Here is a 19,682-nt window from a genome sequence, read left to right on the forward strand (position 1 = left end):
TTCCTAGTTAAACTTTGGACCTTACTTAATTACCGAGGATAAACAAAATGTAAATAAACATTATTGCGCACTCAAGCATTTTAAAATATGAAAACGTCACTTCTAGATCAGCTGTTTTGCTTTTGACACATGTTATGTACTGTAAGGAAATGGATAAAGTAATTTTTCTTTCTAAGAACGTAGAACAAGTAAGTATAATTAGGTATTTGCTAAATACATGTATTTAAAATTTAAATTGACTGTATTCACAAAGGCATAATACAACTTTTAAACGGCGCAAACAGACAAATTTGAGAAATGTTTCACTGAAAAAATTTCAAAATTTTTATTTGATTTTTTAAATCCTTTAATTTATTTTATAGAAACTTGAAAAAGTTTTACAAGATAGTGAATCTAGAGGATTTTTAGTTGGATGGCAAACTTTTGATAATTCAACCTATATCTCTGGCTGTGTTTCTGAACTCAAAGAAAGCAACTCAGACGATTCAATAAATAATTTCTTGCCTTCAGGTTTTTTTTTTTTGTATATATCTTTATCCTCGATGTGGGAAAGTTGAATGCGCGACTTAAAAATAACCCAGTCTCTAGTTGCCTGTGACAGTTTGGGATATTATAGATTATAATTGCATGATAATTATACTGCTGATTAAGTGCTGGCTCAGCAGGAGTTTGTACCGTTTATAGCGCCTTACTCAAGAGCGCTACAGCATGAGGTCAGTGGGGATTGAACCCATGACCCCATGTGTGGTGTAGCAAGTGTTCTTACAACTACACCACGCTGCTGGTTTGTTGATTAAAGCCTAAAATAATAAGATTTATTACTTGATGTTTTGGGTTGAATGTGCAGTGTATATGGTATTTTATTTAAACAATCTGTCTATATAAAAGACATCTTTTATTTGTTTATACAAAATTGATTTTAATTTGGATAACATATTTAGGAATTCGAATATGTGGAAGTTATGGAAATAAATCGAATCCACTTGATACTCACTTCAGCTTAACAGAAGACAAGTTAGGTTGTAATGTTGAGTATGAAGTGTTATCAGATTTAAAAATAAAGGAACAGTTTTTATTGAATACTGAATTTCATATTACCGGAAAAATTACATGGAATATAAAGGTTAAAAATGGTATGTGTAACAATAGTGAAAAACTGAAATTTTGTAGTGCTTTATGGTTTTTATTTATACCATGTTTTGTATTTTTTTTTAGGTAAATTAGAAAGTTATGTTGATGAGGAAACTTTAAATAAATATGCATATTATTTAAAAGAACACAACATCATTATTAGTTCTAACTCTTTGGACGAATTACCTACAAATATTTTTAATAAAAAGTCATCTAAAACAGTTAGTGTAAAACTAGTTCAAAATTTAAAATCAGAAAGCAACATTGTTCCAACACTAAAATATGAAAATCAAGATTCAAATCAATTTGAAATTCCAATTTGTGTTGATGTGCTGTGTTATGCCAACCAAAATACAACTGCTAATCAGTAAGTTTAAATTTTATTAAAATTTTAAATGTTGTGCATCAGAATATAAATAATAATTTTTTTACAAATTTAATTAAGTTTTTTGGTTACGGCTTTAGGCTTTACAGCAATTTCGATCAAGCATTAAGTCGTCATCTGAATTCAACATTTTCATGTCTTGAGACTTTTATGACAACCGACAAGGAAATAGGGATTCCAAAATGTCACCATTTTGTTTTGCCACAATGGTGCCATCCAGTGTCTATATTTTATCCTCAAAACATGTGCGATGATGATTTGTTAACATACAGAAAGGTATTTGCTTGGACAATTTTTAAGTTTTAGATTCAGCGATGATTTTATTTTGTTTTCTGTCAAAAACTATGTAATTGACTAACTAAGTTTCATTTAAAATTTTTTAGGATGTTTTGCATCAACGATTTTTGGAACTTTGCACCAGACCAATATTCAGGAAACGAAATGCAATAGACTTGACTACAGATCAAAATAAATTTATTCTCACTAATGTTCATGTTGGGTTAAAAGATCCAGTTATTATAGATGGAAAGGTAAGTTACAAAAATTATTAATAACTTTTATGTGTAATTGTATTTTTATTCATAAGGCTTACATACTTTGTTCTAAACAAGTAGGTTCATTTAGTCTTTAGTTTAATTTTGACCAATATTATTTATTAAAAGATGTTTGTTTAAATATGATTTAAAACTTTAAAAATATTACTTATAAATTATGGCTTTTAAAATAACATTTCTTCAACATCAGAACCATCTTATACATGGAACATATAGTTATCATCACTATATGCAAGATAAAATAGATGATAATGGCTGGGGTTGTGCTTACAGATCTTTACAAACTATTATTTCATGGTTTGTTCATCAAGGTTATACTTCAAAAACCATTCCAACGCACAAAGAAATTCAACAGGTATATACTTAATTATTTTTTGAACAAAAAAAAATGGTTTACTATTTTATAACTTATTAAGACATGCCTTTAAGTCCTAAGTAATAATTTTTAAATCTTACTTTTTTATATTCCAGATACTAGTTAATGTAGGTGACAAACCTAAGGAGTTTGTAGGCACGAGAAAATGGATTGGATCCATTGAAGTAAGTAATGTGTTGAACGAGTACCTTGGTGTTACATCTAAGATCATGTTTGTTAGTCAGGGGGCTGAACTAGCATCGAGGGGAAGAGAACTTTCAATGCATTTTGAAAAACAAGGAACACCAGTAATGATAGGTCTGTATATTATTAATTATTTTCATAGTAACATTATAATTATGTTTAAAATAAATAAAGTACCTAATATATAGTGTTTATACTACCTTAAAATAGATATCAACATCTTTTTTTTACTGGTTTTGAAAGTATTTTATTTTTAATGTTTATTTATAATTAATATCCCATTAAATAAGCATTTTTAAACCTTGATATACATATTCACCAAACAATTAATGCTTCAGTTTATTTTCCTTTTACTGAATTATTAATTAACTCTATTAGGAGGTGGGGTTCTTGCCCACACAATCTTAGGAGTAAGATTCAGTGAAACGAGTGGAGAAACTCGCTTTCTCATCCTGGATCCACATTACACTGGATCGGAGGACCTGAAAACTATCCAGGATAAGGGATGGTGCGGGTGGAAAGCACCAAGTTTTTGGAACCAGACGGCTTATTATAACTTGTGCTTACCACAAACACCAGACGTGTTTTAATTCAACTTGAAAATGTGTTTTAAGAGTTAATTTATATTTGTACAAAGTCCTAGGTGGTCGTTCTTGAAGATAATATAAAACCATTTTATTTAATATTGTTTGTTTATTAGACTTCCACCTGGGTGTGTGAAAGATTAAAGTCTTTTGCGTGATTTATAAAATATATTATGTTCATGAAAAGGCATTTGACGCTAAGGCTAAATAACGTTTTACATTACAATATGCTGTTATTTTAAAGGTGACTTAAAGATTTTATTTTAAAGGGGTTATCCTGTGTGCCAGTTTCTTCAAGGATGACAAAACTTATTCTACTAATAATTTTTTTTCGAATTAAGTTTCTGCAAACTTTCTGAATTTAAGTCTTTAAAAGTTTTAATAAGTTTCGCTATTTTTTGTTAAAAACAAAGGTATATTTGTTTATTTTTTAAAGTAACTGATGTACTATTAGGTAAAGTGCAATACGTTTGGGTTTTAAGTTACAAGTTTCGTGTATTTGGGGATTATTTTCTATTCGAATTGGGGTTTTACGCGGGGTTGTTTTACGAATTTGTTTTTGCGAATTAAAATCTATTTTAGGCTTTTTATTTGTGCTGGTAAGTGGTTGTGTAGTTATATTTCGTGTTATTAAATTTTAAATATTTTTTTAGAATAAGAACAGACCTATAAAATACAGGTTTTTATCGCTAAGTAAGTAAATAGAAATAAATTATAAAAGTTGTCAATTTAAACAGAAAATGGTCTGTATTTTTAAGACAAAAAATCTAATAAACAAAGAAAAACTGATTTTTACGCTTAATTAACTTGCGTTTTGAAATGACACTGATGATAAGTTTGAAAAATTGACTCATGACCCGCGAGACGTCACAATAACTCGGTGATGGAAATAAAAAACAAAGAAATTTAATCTGGTCATTCACCTTTCCTTACAAATTAAATAAAATAATTTGTTTTACAATAATAGTACGTGATATTCGTAATTTCACGAAAAGAATATCGATTTAAATATTTGTTTTTGTTAAATCGATTTTGTAGAATCCATAAACGATAAACCTATGTAATGACAGCAAGCCTGTGTAAACGCAATCGAGGAATTAACACTGCAGGCTATAGCGATATCTAGGTATTTTTAATTGTAAGCGCATGAGAACCACACTAACGTGAAGTTGCCGAGAAAAAATAGTTTTAGAAGCGTTTCAAATTTCCTAATTGTAAAGCGCTAGTCAAAATGAGTAATTATCGAAATATTTTTCGCAAAGAGAAAGCAAAACCACGAAGCCTACTTTTTTAACGAAAGTTAGTTAATAAGAAAAATAGAATAGAATTTGTAAAGAAATAGGAATAATTGACTAAAGGGTAACTGTTTATTTACTGGATGACAAATTTCGTTTTCAAATATTATCTTTTGTTAAAATTTACTTCAATTTTTTTTGAGTAGTGCTGACTCAATAATAAAAAAAATATATAGGTCGTGAAATATTAATTGTCGTATAAAAGTTGTAAAAAAATTGAAATATACATAAGAAAACTGTTTTATTACAGACCAATGGTATAACAAAGAGTTTACAAGATGTTGTAGCTTTTAAAACTGTTACAAACAAGCTTACTTGACATTTCTATTTTGTGTTGGAAACACCCATTTTCGTGGAAGTTATATGTTTATTATTTTATGAGATTACAGTTCAGTGTTAAGGTATACAAGAAAGTCTTACACTTAATAGTTTTCTTCTATAGTTTATAAATTAGAGAAATTTAAGTTTAAAAAAATGGCAAGTCGACAATCGCCTTCTGATAGTAGTCAGGAAATGTCGTCGAGCGGAACTGAAAGTAAAGATATTCTTTCCAGTCAGCAAAGTGATCAAATATCCTCGAAAGACGATTTGCTTGACTCCCAATCTAAACTCGAAAACGTGGGCTACGATGACGTCACGAAACAAACTATCCGTGTTCAGATAATAAAACGCATTGGTGTGAGTTCACTAGGCTTTTAATATTTTGACTCTTTAAATTTGCAAGAAGATTTTAGTTTTAGTCTTTAATATAAAATTTTGTTACTATTGTCTGGAAAATTTCAAATATGTGTCTGATTTAAATTAACTTGGCGTTTCTTAAATAACAATCTTTGTTTCGGTCTATTACAGATCATACAAATTATTTTGGGAGTACTCAGTATTGTGGTTTCAATCCCGTTAACAGTGTTTGGAAAAGCGGTAGGCAGTGGGACTTGGTGTTCTATATTTGTAAGTTTTTAATGATCAAAATATTGTTTCATGCACTTCGAATTGTTTTGATTATGTTGCACTTTTAAAGTTTACAAAAAAATATTCTATTTGAGATCAAATTAAAAAAAAACACAGAATCCTTAAAGCAAATTAAAGAGTCGCAATTTGCAAGTACTTGCAAAAGTAATTATCTTATTTATTTTCTAGTTTCTGATAATGGGAGGCTTTGAATACACCGCATGCCAGACAAATCGTTCGTTTCGGGTTAGTAACACATGTTAACTAAGATGACGTCAAGCGCTCTTGGATGTTTATTTATATTGTAAACAACTTGGCGCTTCACACTGCGCACTAATTTATCATTCTGTTAAAGGTCATTGCGGTTTTTGGTGGCTGTTGCATTCATTTTTCGCTTCTGATGGCTTGCATTGAAGGCTTCGAGTTGTATATTGTGATGATCAACAGACAACTTATAGTGGTAAAACTCTTTAGCATATTTACATTACACATAGTTAGTTATACAACAATTAAAAAAAATTAATGATTTTAGTATTCACTTATTCTGCATTTAATATTGGAAGTAATCGCGATTTCCGAAATGATTTTGACTTCGGTAGCTTTGTGTTACTTTTACGCTGGAAGAAATAACGTCAAACCAACGAAAAAAATCAAGGTAGAATTTATATGCAAATTGTATAAACAGCAATTTACGTATTATTTTGCATAAGATAAGCATACTGCATTTATGTACTTAAGTATTTCAAGAATGTTTTGCCAATATTTTTAAAATATAAAATTTTAGGAGAGTACAAAGGATATATCGACATCGCGCAGAGTTGTAAAAGTCTTACTTGGTGACCAAGAATAACTTTCTTTAACTTTTATTCTATGTATTATTTCTTGCCAGTGTACAGTTGTAAAAAAAGACTTTTATGATGCCTTTTTAAAGTTCGCTTGTGATGCTGCTAATGATAATTTCAAGTTCCAGTTCTATTTTATGCTTAGTATTTAATTAGGTTTTGACCTTTTTTTACAAGTCATACACGGCTTAATGTATAATGCTTATTTTTTTAATTAATTTTTATTTTGTGTATTACACAATAAATAAAACGCACAAACACTGAAATATATAATTTAACACTTTGAATATATGGTAGTTTTTTTGTATATGTACAAATAGTAATTGTCATGGCTACTTTATTGCATTAATACTATCCTAATTTGAGTATCTTTATTGCGTGCCTCCATAGTGTAAAATTCCACCAGCTGAATTTTGTCGTCCGCTAACTAATTGGCTACTGTCGTTGGCAGAATTATCGTAACTGTCCTCAGGCGAGTACTTGTGCTTTAGTGGTAGATCGTGAGGTACGTTTCTGCCGCTAGTAGTCGCTAGGTCACTGTTGAATGAACCATTACTGCTTGGCGAACGCTGGTAAAGGGTTCCGCCGATCGGTTTCGGGTCTTCTCCGCCTAGTTCTGCGCTCCAGTCGGTATCGAACTTTTCGTACGTTATTCGAGAATGTGCAGCAAGGAGTTCATCGGCGTGGTATCTTCTGTAAATCCGGAACGCTACAATCATTCCCAAACCTTCTAAACCTTGGAATATAGCGTAATAGAGCGGAAACAAGAAATAAGCGCCCATGGTTTGTTGAGCGAAAGCCATCTTTAAGATTGTTGAACTCAGTTGGCTGTTTTGACATCCGGTTTCTATGGCAACCGTTCGTCTGCTTGCATCAGGAAGTCTAAAACCTGTAGCTAGTAGGTAGCCCGATCCATATCCAATCAATGGAGTAATAAAGGCAATGACGTAACTCGGACCAGAAATAGCGGTGAAAATTAAAGATTGGAAAAGAATTATCGATAAAAGCATTAGAGCGATAAAAGAAACGCCAACGCTAATCAGAGAAATCTATAAAAACAAATAAAAGTTTTTTAATAAATCAATAAATGTAATAAACGTAATTAACTTACATTGCAATTAAATCCTGCAAATAACAACACGGTCACGTTAAACAAAATTGATAAAAAACTTAATTTAAATATAAAATTTTAGATTATCGTAAGTACTTTTAGTAATTCAATTTGTAAAAATAAAAATTAACCTTTAAAATAGTAGTGGCCACTTTTTCGTTTTTCATTCGAATTCCAATACCGGCAGCCACCGGCAATAACGTCATAATTAAAGTTAAAATTACGCCACCAAATGGTACCAACTGACCGATCATAGAAACTTCAATCCAGCTTGAACCGTACATGAATATGCATAGGGGCATTAACACTAAGGCCAAAACAGTGGAAATTGTGGACATCAATATACTGAAACATTAAAAAAATCAAATTTAAAACACAAAGTCTTAGCTTGAAGATGTATTGCAAACTTTATGTATTATTTTAAATTTAAAAAAAGCATAAAATTAACAAAGGGCACTTGAAGTATAGAGTGACAGCAGACGACTTACTTAATATTTTACGTCACAAAATACTTATACAAACAAAGCAAACCACTTGACTAAAGTGTTTTGTGAGTATTTTTGATAAAAATAACGTGCTTGTCCTATACGCAAAATAAATTTATCAACTAACATGAAAAATTTACATATTGTTGCAAATTTTTTTGTGATAAAGGTCAGTTTTCTATTTTAGATTTAAAATCTGCAGAACGTGGGATTTGATAACGATAAGCAAATAACAACCTTAATGATTAAACGACGAACAATGCTACAATGCTACTTATTTTACCAGGTATTTGTCATTCTACTGCACGTTTGCGTGGGCAATTGTGTATTTTTTAGAAGTTCTTAATACAAATGAAATGACTAAGAAATTCTCTTAATTCGCCCACGGAAAATCGCATGTGTCTAACAGGAAATCGAAACCCACAAGTCTATACGAAAGTTTGCAGATTTGCAATCGTTTTTTTTTAAATATGATTCATAGAATTATTCGAGTTTTTCTGTAAAATTCCATTTATTTTTAAAAAAATTTTTGGGCGGTATGCTTAGTCGGGGTTTCTTTTTTTTACTGAACAGTTAGGTTAGCATAATAAAATGTACATGGACAAAAAAACTGGATTTTCCAATTTCAAAAAAAAAAATTTTAACCACAACATTGCAAGGGTAATAGAAATAGTGACTTGGCAAAAATGCGGAAAATATTTGGAAAATTAGTTTCCTGATACACCCGCATTTATTGATACGAAACTACTCGAGCGAAATACCTCAAACTCGCGTAATGAAATCCTACGCCCACGTCGTTACGCAATTGAATTACGCCCTCGCAAATAAACGCTGGTAGACGTAATATTACGTTTTATTTAAATAAGAGAGGACAAAAGAAGCAAACTTAATGCAACATTTATTCAAGTCACTGAACTTTACTTATGCAACCATCTTTTTCGTTTAGTTTACAAGTGAATTTTTATTAAATTAAACGTGATTTTTATTTGGCATTCTGTTACGTATACTGTATCACTTAATGTTATACAATCTGTCTTGCTTTAGAAATATCAAACCTCAAATTTGTGTCTCCGTACAAGAAATAAGTCAGTAAGTTGGACAAATTTCCTCCCGGGCAACTTCCAGTAACTAGAATAGCGATCGCTGCTACTTTATCCAAACCAAACAATTTTGCCATTAGAAACGATACAAAGGGCATTATGCCAAATTGACAAACGGCCGCAATAATAATACCTGCAAAACACAATAACCATTTTGTTAGGATTTTCAGAATTGGGTTAATTTTAAATCCATTACTTTGAATGCGACGTTAAGGTGAATGTCGGAAATTGATTTGTTGTTTTTAGACGCTATAAAATATAATCGTCTGCTTATGTAGGCGATTGATCGCTGGAAATGATTCAAAGTGGCATATTTTTAACGCTTTAACTTATGAGAAAGGGCCTTTATCACCTTAAAATTGTAAAAATTGGTATTTAATATATTCGTAGGCAGAAGCCCACGACGAACATACCTGGAGGCTGAATTAACTTTTTTATTAGTTTAATAAAAAACATAATTTGCATCGAACTTTTGTGTAGGCAATGTTTGGTGATAGATAATTTATTTTTAATGTTTGTTTTGGTAATTTTTAATATGTGGGCTGTATTACCACTATACCATACCTGTGGGCTGCATTAAATGCTCCTTGATAATTTGTATATCCATCGTGCAGCCTAAGCCAAGCATGGTTTGAATCACAACTAGAACCAAGACTGCTTCAATTCCCGAATTTAACCCTGGGCTTCGTCTCATTTTTTCTACAATTTGGGCAATATTTTTGTCGGTCGTTGTCAGTTCTCGGTTGTTAGGTTCGGGTTGACTAGTTTCTTGCATTAAACTAGCCGGGTACGACTCGACCGTCGAGTTTTGACATTCGGTCGTTGTCGTTGCAACTGTAATGCTAATGACGTCATCATCTGTTGTCGTTTCTGGTGACGTCACTGGTGTTATTGTCGTCTGAACATCAGTTTGTAATTCCTGACCACTCGAGGTCGTAAAACCATTTTTGATTAAACCACAAAATATTACGAAACTTAAATAAATAACTTTCATTCTTCTTAATTCTTTTTAAAAATAATTTTATTATTATTACATGTGTTTTGTGTATTTTTAAACTTTATAAAATAATTTTTTTATATTAAATCTGACAAGTCAATTGTTTTGTAAAATTAAGACTGTTTAACTATAAAAAGCAGTTTTTACGCCTAACTAAAACTACATTTTTGTTGTAAATTTTGGCCTGGTAGTTACATTACATCTTTGTGTTATTCCAATCCTATACAATCTTTTTATTTTTTACAATTTTTCTTATTAAGTTAAAAAAACTTAAGCCTTCTCAATATTGCAGTGTCTTATTATTTCTAATAAGAAGCTTTTCTTATTTCTGACAGCGTGCATTTGACGTCGTCGGCACCCAATGAAATATTTATAACATAACAACCAACTCAGCCATCTAATTCGTACGAATTGTCCGAGGAAAAAAATAAAACCGTCCAATCACTTTGAAAGTTATTGATCTTAGGAATGGAAATCGATTTTACGGTCTTCGAGTTAAAGAATCTAACTTGCAGCTAATGTGATGCAGACAATTGGTTAACATATGGTTGTAATTACAAGGCTTTGTTAACAAGAGGCCTTTGTATCCAATCTTTATCGAACCAAACAATGCGATTTTTATACTTCCCTTTAAATATTTTCAACTATATTAGTGGGTTTTGTGAAATTGTTTAATATTTAGTAAATTCTTTTTTAATATAGAGTTTTAAAAAGGTAAATTTCCACTCTTGATTAGCTGAAATGTTTTTGTCAAATCAATAAAAACTCTTTGAAAATTGTTCAATTGAACAGAGTCTTAATTAGAATTTAGATCGATAGCTTTTAACTTTAAAGTCGGCTTTGCTTTTGCTTATCTAGGACAACAATATGTTGTTGCATTTGGTAACTTAATTAAAGAATTAAATATAAAACAAGAGCTTCAACAAATTTATTTTATTTAAGGTGTAATATAAATACTATGTTTTGTTAAACTGTAATATTGATGTAGATAAATAATTAAAGATGAAAACAAAATATACAAGTCTTATCATTATTTATCACTTGCAATGTCAATTAAAGGTAAGTTTGATTCATTGGAATGAATGCTTTTCTTCTTGAAACCGTTATTATTATTTTTGCTTTTAAGTTTAGAAATCCTTTTCGATAAAACAATCACACACACTGCAAGGATTATACATAATATACCCAACAAGCCAGTAAAACAAGCAAATAAAAAACTAGTTGAGTCGTTTTCAATATTAGTATTTTGAGGTTCCCCAGCCATTAAAGGTGCAGGCAATAACATTTGGCTAGGTTCGTTTGTATCTGTGTTTAGAACTATTTCATTTCTTGTTATGACTTCTTTTTCTTTGTGTACAAGTTTTGGGTTGGTGTACAACGAAACGTCTTCATCGTCGCCTGGCAAATTACCAACGTCATTTACATATGGGTAGTTGCTAGCGTCATCCCCGCTTCCGTCGTGTTCATCATATTCCGTGTTTGTTGAACCTTCTTGAATACCCGACCCCAAATCGTGCGAACTCATTTCTAAAATAAATATTTAAATTTTAAATTAATTTAAATTGCTTTTGTGATTTTACAAAATTTTAATTCTGTTATTTAAACAATGATCTAAATATAGACGGACTATGCCTGATAACGAGCTTTTGTATTAAAATTTACATACACTTTAATGCTTGTGTATAGTGACAACGCGTGATAGTGTTATACATTTGCATAATTTAGCAATATACCTTGAAATTTTTCAAACGTGATTTGATGGTAAGGTGGCGTATGTAACTTTGCACACCGGTAATCTTCTGGTATATTCATTGTCTTGCAGCTAGCTACAACATATCTTTCATTTGGTCCGAACAAATCTGGAAAACACCACGAGCACGGCTGACAAGTTCCTTTTATATCATCCCAATAATACCCTAACAAGTAAATAAAAAGTGAAAGCTTGTTCAATGGAAATATGAAACTAGTGTCAAATAATACAAGTTCCTTATACACTGTTTTTTAAATAAAATATGATATCTTCGTTAAGTAATTAAGATATACCTTTATGGCAACTTCCGCATTCTGTGTCTTCCGTTAACGTACATGGTGTAATAACGTTTCTATTTGGCCCACAACTTTTACACGAATAGCAAAATTTATGACGACCCCAACCGCTTTGAAATGTCGTTCCCTCTCTGCAAGGGGCACATACAGTGTCAGAACTTTTCGTACATTGCGTCACCATACCATAGCGTTTTGGACAAATACTGCATGGCTGACAAGACCTTGGTTGACTAGAATCCGAATAAAATCGAGATGGACAGATTGTAAAACATTCCTAAATACAAAAATGTATTTAATTTTAATTATTTATCGGGCAATATCAGGTTGTTTGATCAACTGTATATGCTGCTAGTTAGTAATAGGATTGTACCGCTTGTGATGCAACATTATTTATTTGTCTAATATTGTAACAAAAGCACTAAAACAGATTAATATTGTAAATAAATATTTGGTTGCTCTGCATTTTGCTTTGTATCCCAATTTTACGTAAACAAACAATGTTTTATAATATTTTAATTGTGGTGCAACACAAAATAGGGAACAGCTAAATATAGAAATGACTTTCGGTTGCTTTATTAATTTGCGTATCAATATTAACCTAATCACGTAGGGATGGTCTGATTTAAATAATACCTTATTTTGCAAACTATTTTGGATATCAACTTAATTTATAGTGAAAAGGGGGTGGGGCAATCTAAATTTACTATGGCAAACAATACGTCGACGTCACTGTATTTGCGTAACCTTTTGTCAAGCACAACGTGATACGTCAATGCCGTACTAAAATTAAAGTCATTTATTTATATTCACTTGACCCCGCAGTAGGGATAAAGTCATAGTTTTGGTTTACTTGTTAAATAGCAAATTTTTTTAACATTTCTCCACACATTGCTTATTTACAGATAACATCATCTTTTTAAAATATCAATGACGATAACAACGATTTGAAGGCATGTTACAGGCATATTAACAAGCTGAATTAATATTTTACAACCAGCGTGAGAACTACGTATTTCTTATAAGCGATGTTATCATACATGTAAAGTAAAACGTACATTCAAACTTAATAAGCATTAAAAATAATTTTATTTAAAAACTTAAAAAAAAATTTAAAAAATTTAAAACTTTTTAAAATTTTGATTATTTTAATGTAAATATTAGACCTTGTATGTTTTTTAGGTATCCAAAGCGTAAATACTTAATAGCAATTTTTTTTAAAGTTGTGGGTAATGACAGACGAATGTCACACCAAAATAATGATGCAACGCAGACTGTCTAACTTTCTTACGATTAAAGTTAACCTTTATAAACTTTAGGTTTATTTATTGATAATAAATTTTAAGTTTTTTTAATAAATGTTTATTTCAATAGTTATACTAACCTATAGATTAAAAAATTATGCCTACTTTTAATTAAATTTTTTCTTTGGGCTTATTTAGACAAACTATATATAACAGTCTTATATTAAAAATTAAAAATATTTTTAACTTTTTTTACCTGTATACAAACTATTATAAGTCCCAAGGTAATAAAACAAATCCTGATATTTAACATATTACTTCTTTTACAGCGAACTGTGATTTAATTCTTAAACTTTTCGTTCGCTTATATTAATAAGAACCTTATGGGTATTCCCCTTAACCTCTTCCTTTTTCTTTTTTTTATCACGCGCTAATTTTTTTTGCCGTGTTTCTTTCAAATAGGCCTGGTGATATTAAAGTTAAACTGTTTTATTAAATAATATTACTCACAAATATTAAGACTTATTTTTGTTTTAAATAAAATTTTAACTTATAAATCCTTTTTTGACTGGTTTATGGCAACTTAAACTCTAAAAGTGACTATTATCAATTCTTAATTTTTTTTATCAATTCCTAATTTTGAAAAAAATGAATATTATCAATTCTTAATTTTTTACTTGTCTCTTAACCTAACTATAAAAAATTGCCCTTTTTAAACAATAAGGTGGCAACATTTTACCTGTTATTAAATGGATAAATCAGGTAATTATGTATTTATTGTGGTTGTTATGTAACGATTTTCAAATATGTAAATAAATAAAAATAAATTCACATAGTTTATAACTCTAGCTTTAATGCTAGTCCCAGTGTAAGCTACATATCGCAACATTGGAAATTGCAGTTTGGTAAACAAGATATTTTATTGTTTTGGTCGTGACATTATTCCTCTTGATAATATTTAGTCTGTTACGGAGATAAGCATAACAACTACGTCATTTAATATGGGAGAAATTTTATATACTTAAGTTTATTTTTTGCTTGGTAAATCTGCTAAGAAAGCGAATTTTCTTAACAAATATTTATTTTAGTATTCTTTTTCTTGTAGTAAAAAGGTAATGTCAAACCATTTTTTGATACTTTAAATGAGCTATTAAATTAAATTTTATTATAATCATCACAAGGTTTAAAAGTGAGCAACTTTTTAACAATATGATTTCTGTTTACTACAACTTGTTCTCTATATAAATCCAATAGATTATATCGTACGTAGTCTTTTTAGTTAATAACACAGGTTTATCTTACGATGGATATCATGCGATTATCTTAGATTCCCATTTTCAGCAAAAACAAAAAAAACATTGAATAGTAATATAAAAACAAATTAAAAAAATATAAATACTATCTCATTTTTGATATAAATTAAATTTTTTTAAATACTATCTAATTTTTGGTATAAATTATTGTACTTTTTATAAAACAACATTAAATATTTTGTCAAAGTTATACCATAAAATTTATTTGGTTTCAGCTTGGGTAGAAGTGACCTGGTCTAAGGTAGTATATTTTTCAATCCTTCCTAACACTTGCATCTAAAAAAACAATCTCTTTTTCTATTATTAGCTTATTAATACCGTTTCTTTATTTTTAAAAATATGGTAACTGCAATTTAAATGTTTTTACAATTGCTGTAATTATTAAACAAAATTATTTTTATAAAATAAAAAATAATTGCTTTTGTGAATTAAAAGATTATTATGCAAAAGCTATTGCTAGAAGGTTTATTCGTACATTGTACTGAACTCCTAACAAATTAATTTCTAAAAATGTTTAAAAATTAGGCTTAAAGCTGGTTTTAATTTATTGTTTAACTAATTTTCATGTTTTAGTTATACTTAAGTTAGTTTAACTCGATTTAATAAATATGACAACCCTGCAAATTAATAGGGGCATTCCCAATTTTGATCTTCAATGCTTGTTTTTAATTTCAAGTTTCTGCCACTAAAACATTAAAATATTTTTTTTAAAACTGTAATTAGTATTTTTGCTTGGTAGATGTTTTGTTTTTAACAACAAGTTAAGAAGCCAAAAAATGGGTAAAAGGCAAATGAGTTAAAATTATCACCTTATATTTTTCATTTTAGATAGCCTTCATTCATTATTTCATGTGATGTTTGTGTAACACAATCACATTAAGTGGTTAGGGTTTAAGACACTAAACAAACAAATGCATGCTAATCAAACAACTTAAGTGTTGAACAATTAGTTACTTATTATTGCTGGATTGTAATGTACACTTGTCTGCTTATATATTTTACAAGGATTTTTATAAAAGTAACTATTTTGATCATATAGGAATGTTTAATTTGAACTTTTTATTTAAACGTAAAAGTTGAAACAACTATTTAATTACATACTTTGTTCGGATTTTAACTAATGCTGGTTGTGTCGAAATTTATTTTAGATTCATTTTTAAATAGGGATACTGATACTATAGTGGTATTTTTTTAATTTATTTAAAAATTAAAAAAAAGAAAAAATGTTAAAACCAGGTTCTGAAGAAATTCGAAAATTGTTTCGACAGGAGAAGGGAAATGCAATGGTAAATCATGGAAGCTATGGTTTGGTACCTGTCCCTGTTGCAGAATACAGAATAGAGTAAATAATCTGTTTTAAATTACCTACAAGACTTTTAAATATTTTATTACCTACATTTTAAATGTGTACAACTAGTTATAGTTTTGGATGCTGTTATTTCTTTATTTTTACTAGTCATTGATTGTGTTTATGTTTAAATTAACCTGCTTCAAATAATATGATTTAAAATAATTTTGAAATATTTTGGGTGAAAATATTATTTGTTATTGCATATAAGTTCATGTAAAAAAATAATTGTACACACAGGGTATTGGCGGATCAAGACAAATATCCTGACATTTGGTTTAGAAGAAAATACCAAAAGTACTTTGCTGAATCTATTTATGCAGCAGCTAAGTTTATTAAGGGAGATCCAAATGACACTTTCATTATGGATAACGCTACCACTGGTAAATGGCAGTAAAAAACTCTTGTTTTTCATTAGACTTGTTCTGATTTTAATTTTTCGTCATATTTGTATTTAACTTCTGTAAACTTGGTTTTATTTGTAGGAACAAATACCGTGTTAAAGAATTTAAAATGGGGGAAAGATGATGCAATATTAATGACAACACATACATATTTAGCTGTGAAAAATACTATTGACCAACTTAAAAATGATTTTGGTAAGTGGCATCAATGTAACTATTATTGAGCTATGAAGTTTTTAAGAAATGGTAAATTTTTTAAATAACTCAACGGTATTTTTCAATTTGTCAAAAGTATTTTGTAATTTTTATCATAAATTTGTAAAAATAATTTTTTATTTATAGATGTAAAATTATCTCTATTTAAACATATGTTGTTTAGGTATCAGCATTGTTTCCATAGATATTCCGGTACCAATCAAGGCTGAAGAGGAAATAATTAATCTGTACAAGGAAAGTTTGGCCAAACACCCCAACATTAAACTAGCTGTAATTGGTATGAAAAATAACTGCATATAATTTTTGCTCTAAATTTTTTTATAAATGTCATTTATTATAAAAGTATTTAAATACAACTGTATTGACAATAATTTACTTCATAAATAACAACAATTTAAGGCATTTATAATAAAATTTATTTTATTGTAATTCAGATCATATAACCAGCCCTTCTGCAATTGTGTTACCTGTAAAAAGATTGGTAGAAGTTTGTCAGGACTTTAAAGTTCTTACTTTTATTGATGGGGCCCATGTTCCTGGTCAAATAGATATTGATATTATGGATATTAATGCTGATTTTTATGTTGGTAAGCCACATTATGGCATTTGATTTAAATAGCCTGAGGTGTACAATTCTCCATTATATTTTATTTAAAAATAGTTTAAATTTTTCTATTTTAAATAAGGTATTATAATTATTATTTTTAAACGGAAATTATTCATTCAACTTTTACAAAAAAGGAAACTTTCACAAATGGTGTTATGCCTCTCGTGGATGTGCATTTCTATGGATTGCTCCAGCTTTTAGTGGAAAAATATTTCCACTTATCACCTCAAACCACATAAAGTTTTTTCATGAAAGGTTTGGTTACATGGGAACTAGAGACACAAGTCCTTATTTCACATTGCCAAAAGCTATTGAGTTTCACCAAGAGATAATTGGAGGATTTGTGAGTTATAATGATTTGTTTAGTTTAAGCTCATTAAAAAAGATTTGTTCAAATGCTTAATTTATTTATGTATTGACAAATTTTTTTTTACACATCATGATATTAGTTTTTAAAAAGAAAAATCTAAACTTATTTAATATTTGGTTTTAATTCTTGCAACAAATATTCATTACAATGTGTAAAAAATATTAGTAACCATTAAATAGTTCCTTTTTTGTGTACTTGTTTTTATCATTTTGGTAAAGATAAGTTAAAACAACAACTAAGTGAATAAAAGTAAAAATAAAACAGGTTGGGTATGAAAAGCAAATTTAATTTTTTTTTCTTAAATTTTATCACTGTTTTTTATAGAAAGTACAACAGGAATATGCTGATAAGATGTTGACATGGGCTCAAGAAATGCTAGCAAAAGCATTTAAGACAAGTATACTAGACATACCTCATCACATGAGAGCCCCTTATATGGCTTGTGTATTACTTCCTCCGTTACCCAAACAAGATGAGTAAGTACTTTAAATAAGGAAATTTTTGTTTACAAACACAAACAGCACACTGTAAATTATTTAAGTGTTTTTTTGCTATTTAATCAACTAAAAAAGTTTAACAGCGGCATAACATATATGCCACTAATACTTAAAAAGATTGTATGAAACTGATTACATTTTTTAATCTTAATTAATGACTGGCAAATTACATAAAGTTGTATATTTTTAAATAAATTTATTTTGTTTTGCCAATTGTGCATTTTGGATGTTTTATTTTTTAAACTTTTGTGCGTTTTGGATGTTTTATTTTTTTAAACTTTTATGGTGTCAGTTTACATTACACTTTTTTTATTTTTAAATAAAGTGTATAAGCTAGCAGTCTAATCATAAAAACGTGTAACTGTTTTTAACAGTGAGACGAATGATACTCAACTTATTCTGAAGATGATTGACTTGTACAAAGTGGTTGTTGCTTTTCCTTCTTTTAATGACAAGAAATGGATCAGAATAAGCTGTAATGTATATAACGTTGAAGAAGATTATATACAATTAAAAAATGCAATCGTTGACTTATGTCAGGTCAAGTAATTTTTAGATATCAAAGCCAATGTAAGTACTAATGTACAACTTCTGTAGTTTAATTATTTCTGTACATATTTTATTAAACCTGTAACTTTATACAACATTTTAGACATCAACCTAGTATTACATATATTTTAATCATTTTTATTATGTTTTATCTAATTGTGTTTTATAATTATATATATATATCTGTAGTTTTATTAAGAGTTCTGGTAGTAAAGTGATTTAAAGTAGAGTGTCAATTTTGGACTAATGTGTAACTACTTAATTAACAGCTATTAAAAAAAAACTTTTTATAAATGTATATTTTAAAATACTTCTATATGCATGCATGTAGATTATGTTAGTTTTATTAATCTATGATTTACCTATTTTTTGATCATTGATTTCTGTTATTATTTAAATATATTAAGATATATTAAGATATACAATAATAATGATTATAACTAATATGAGGATGATTAGAATTGCCCACATCTTGCAGTTCTTCCACCAATATTTTCTCCCTTTTTTACAAGTTTTACATTCAACAATGCATCAAAGTACAATAAGGTAGATATATGTAATGCTCCTACTTAACTATTGACATTTTTTAACCTAACAAATAACTGCTTTAGGCGCGGTAGATTTAATTAAAAGTGCAATATTTGAACTTTCCTTAATATTTAAAAACATAAATATATTTTGAAGTTCTTTTAGATTAACGTACATGACAACATAAAAAAAGAAACATATTCGTGAATAAAATTAGAGGTAACGCATTTTTATAATTTACTTTTAAAAAATTAAAAAAAAACGATATCATTTAAGAAGGTATGACTATTTGATTTGCATAAGTTATTTAATATTTTTAAAATAACCATACGCATAAAGAAATTTTTGTTGAAATATAATAGTTTTTATATTGTATTTATTTTGATTGCAATTATATTGACTTTTTAAATAGTCACTAAATAAACTGATCTGTTAAAGGACTATAACAAGGTTTAAATCGAAATAAATTAAACTTTTTTTTATGTACTACGTATATTTGATGTCGATCGCGCGACCATTTAAAGTAGGTACTGACTACTGTATTAATATAGAAAAGAAATATACATATTTAA

General features: G+C 28.9%; 5 protein-coding genes across 5 annotated transcripts; 3 read left to right on the forward strand and 2 right to left on the reverse strand.

Moving 5' to 3' along the window:
• Positions 1 to 114: 114 nt before the first annotated feature.
• Positions 115 to 3,924, forward strand: LOC145745505 (ufm1-specific protease 2-like). The gene is made up of 9 exons (XM_082563606.1): positions 115 to 188; positions 363 to 510; positions 942 to 1,133; positions 1,216 to 1,498; positions 1,597 to 1,792; positions 1,900 to 2,046; positions 2,261 to 2,425; positions 2,542 to 2,743; positions 3,008 to 3,924. The coding sequence occupies exons 1-9, from the start codon at positions 135 to 137 to the stop codon at positions 3,217 to 3,219; spliced, it is 1,599 nt and encodes a 532-aa protein (XP_082419732.1). The 5' UTR covers positions 115 to 134; the 3' UTR covers positions 3,220 to 3,924.
• An 843-nt stretch (positions 3,925 to 4,767) lies between these two features.
• Positions 4,768 to 6,598, forward strand: LOC145745515 (uncharacterized). Its single transcript, XM_082563617.1, has 6 exons — positions 4,768 to 5,186; positions 5,358 to 5,456; positions 5,646 to 5,702; positions 5,812 to 5,916; positions 5,989 to 6,111; positions 6,241 to 6,598. The coding sequence occupies exons 1-6, from the start codon at positions 4,983 to 4,985 to the stop codon at positions 6,304 to 6,306; spliced, it is 654 nt and encodes a 217-aa protein (XP_082419743.1). The 5' UTR covers positions 4,768 to 4,982; the 3' UTR covers positions 6,307 to 6,598.
• Positions 6,574 to 9,988, reverse strand: LOC145740666 (putative sodium/bile acid cotransporter 4). The gene is made up of 4 exons (XM_082558492.1): positions 9,559 to 9,988; positions 8,950 to 9,127; positions 7,541 to 7,754; positions 6,574 to 7,347 (listed from the first exon to the last, which is right to left on the reverse strand). The coding sequence occupies exons 1-4, from the start codon at positions 9,986 to 9,988 to the stop codon at positions 6,670 to 6,672; spliced, it is 1,500 nt and encodes a 499-aa protein (XP_082414618.1). The 3' UTR covers positions 6,574 to 6,669.
• A 922-nt stretch (positions 9,989 to 10,910) lies between these two features.
• On the reverse strand, positions 10,911 to 13,606 carry LOC145763450 (uncharacterized). The gene is made up of 4 exons (XM_082574894.1): positions 13,535 to 13,606; positions 12,035 to 12,311; positions 11,725 to 11,907; positions 10,911 to 11,518 (listed from the first exon to the last, which is right to left on the reverse strand). The coding sequence occupies exons 1-4, from the start codon at positions 13,589 to 13,591 to the stop codon at positions 11,022 to 11,024; spliced, it is 1,014 nt and encodes a 337-aa protein (XP_082431020.1). The 5' UTR covers positions 13,592 to 13,606; the 3' UTR covers positions 10,911 to 11,021.
• A 2,143-nt stretch (positions 13,607 to 15,749) lies between these two features.
• On the forward strand, positions 15,750 to 19,318 carry LOC145759879 (uncharacterized). The gene is made up of 8 exons (XM_082573735.1): positions 15,750 to 15,933; positions 16,180 to 16,322; positions 16,425 to 16,538; positions 16,723 to 16,836; positions 16,994 to 17,146; positions 17,301 to 17,509; positions 17,861 to 18,012; positions 18,408 to 19,318. The coding sequence occupies exons 1-8, from the start codon at positions 15,815 to 15,817 to the stop codon at positions 18,580 to 18,582; spliced, it is 1,179 nt and encodes a 392-aa protein (XP_082429861.1). The 5' UTR covers positions 15,750 to 15,814; the 3' UTR covers positions 18,583 to 19,318.
• Positions 19,319 to 19,682: the final 364 nt, after the last annotated feature.

This window comes from Corella eumyota, chromosome 1 (assembly GCF_963082875.1).
Source record: "Corella eumyota chromosome 1, kaCorEumy4.1, whole genome shotgun sequence".
NCBI classification, from domain to species: Eukaryota; Metazoa; Chordata; class Ascidiacea; order Phlebobranchia; family Corellidae; genus Corella; species Corella eumyota.

Bases quoted from the DNA above. Each gene is read 5' to 3' on its own strand.
- LOC145745505 (XM_082563606.1), top strand. From the start codon at position 135: ATGTACTGTAAGGAAATGGATAAAGTAATTTTTCTTTCTAAGAACGTA. The intron at 189-362 runs GTAAGTATAATT...TTTATTTTATAG, and splicing joins TTTCTAAGAACGTAGAACAA to AAACTTGAAAAAGTTTTACA. The intron at 511-941 runs GTTTTTTTTTTT...TAACATATTTAG, and splicing joins AAATAATTTCTTGCCTTCAG to GAATTCGAATATGTGGAAGT.
- LOC145745515 (XM_082563617.1), top strand. From the start codon at position 4,983: ATGGCAAGTCGACAATCGCCTTCTGATAGTAGTCAGGAAATGTCGTCG. The intron at 5,187-5,357 runs GTGAGTTCACTA...GGTCTATTACAG, and splicing joins AGATAATAAAACGCATTGGT to ATCATACAAATTATTTTGGG. The intron at 5,917-5,988 runs GTAAAACTCTTT...TAATGATTTTAG, and splicing joins TCAACAGACAACTTATAGTG to TATTCACTTATTCTGCATTT.
- LOC145740666 (XM_082558492.1), bottom strand. From the start codon at position 9,988: ATGAAAGTTATTTATTTAAGTTTCGTAATATTTTGTGGTTTAATCAAA. The intron at 7,755-8,949 runs GTTTGATATTTC...TTAATGTTTCAG, and splicing joins TACGGAGACACAAATTTGAG to TATATTGATGTCCACAATTT. The intron at 7,348-7,540 runs GTTAATTTTTAT...TTGTTTTTATAG, and splicing joins TGGCCACTACTATTTTAAAG to ATTTCTCTGATTAGCGTTGG.
- LOC145763450 (XM_082574894.1), bottom strand. From the start codon at position 13,591: ATGTTAAATATCAGGATTTGTTTTATTACCTTGGGACTTATAATAGTT. The intron at 11,908-12,034 runs GTATATCTTAAT...TTTACTTGTTAG, and splicing joins ATGCGGAAGTTGCCATAAAG to GGTATTATTGGGATGATATA. The intron at 11,519-11,724 runs GTATATTGCTAA...TATTTATTTTAG, and splicing joins CACGTTTGAAAAATTTCAAG to AAATGAGTTCGCACGATTTG.
- LOC145759879 (XM_082573735.1), top strand. From the start codon at position 15,815: ATGTTAAAACCAGGTTCTGAAGAAATTCGAAAATTGTTTCGACAGGAG. The intron at 16,323-16,424 runs GTAAATGGCAGT...TTTTATTTGTAG, and splicing joins TATGGATAACGCTACCACTG to GAACAAATACCGTGTTAAAG. The intron at 16,539-16,722 runs GTAAGTGGCATC...TATGTTGTTTAG, and splicing joins CCAACTTAAAAATGATTTTG to GTATCAGCATTGTTTCCATA.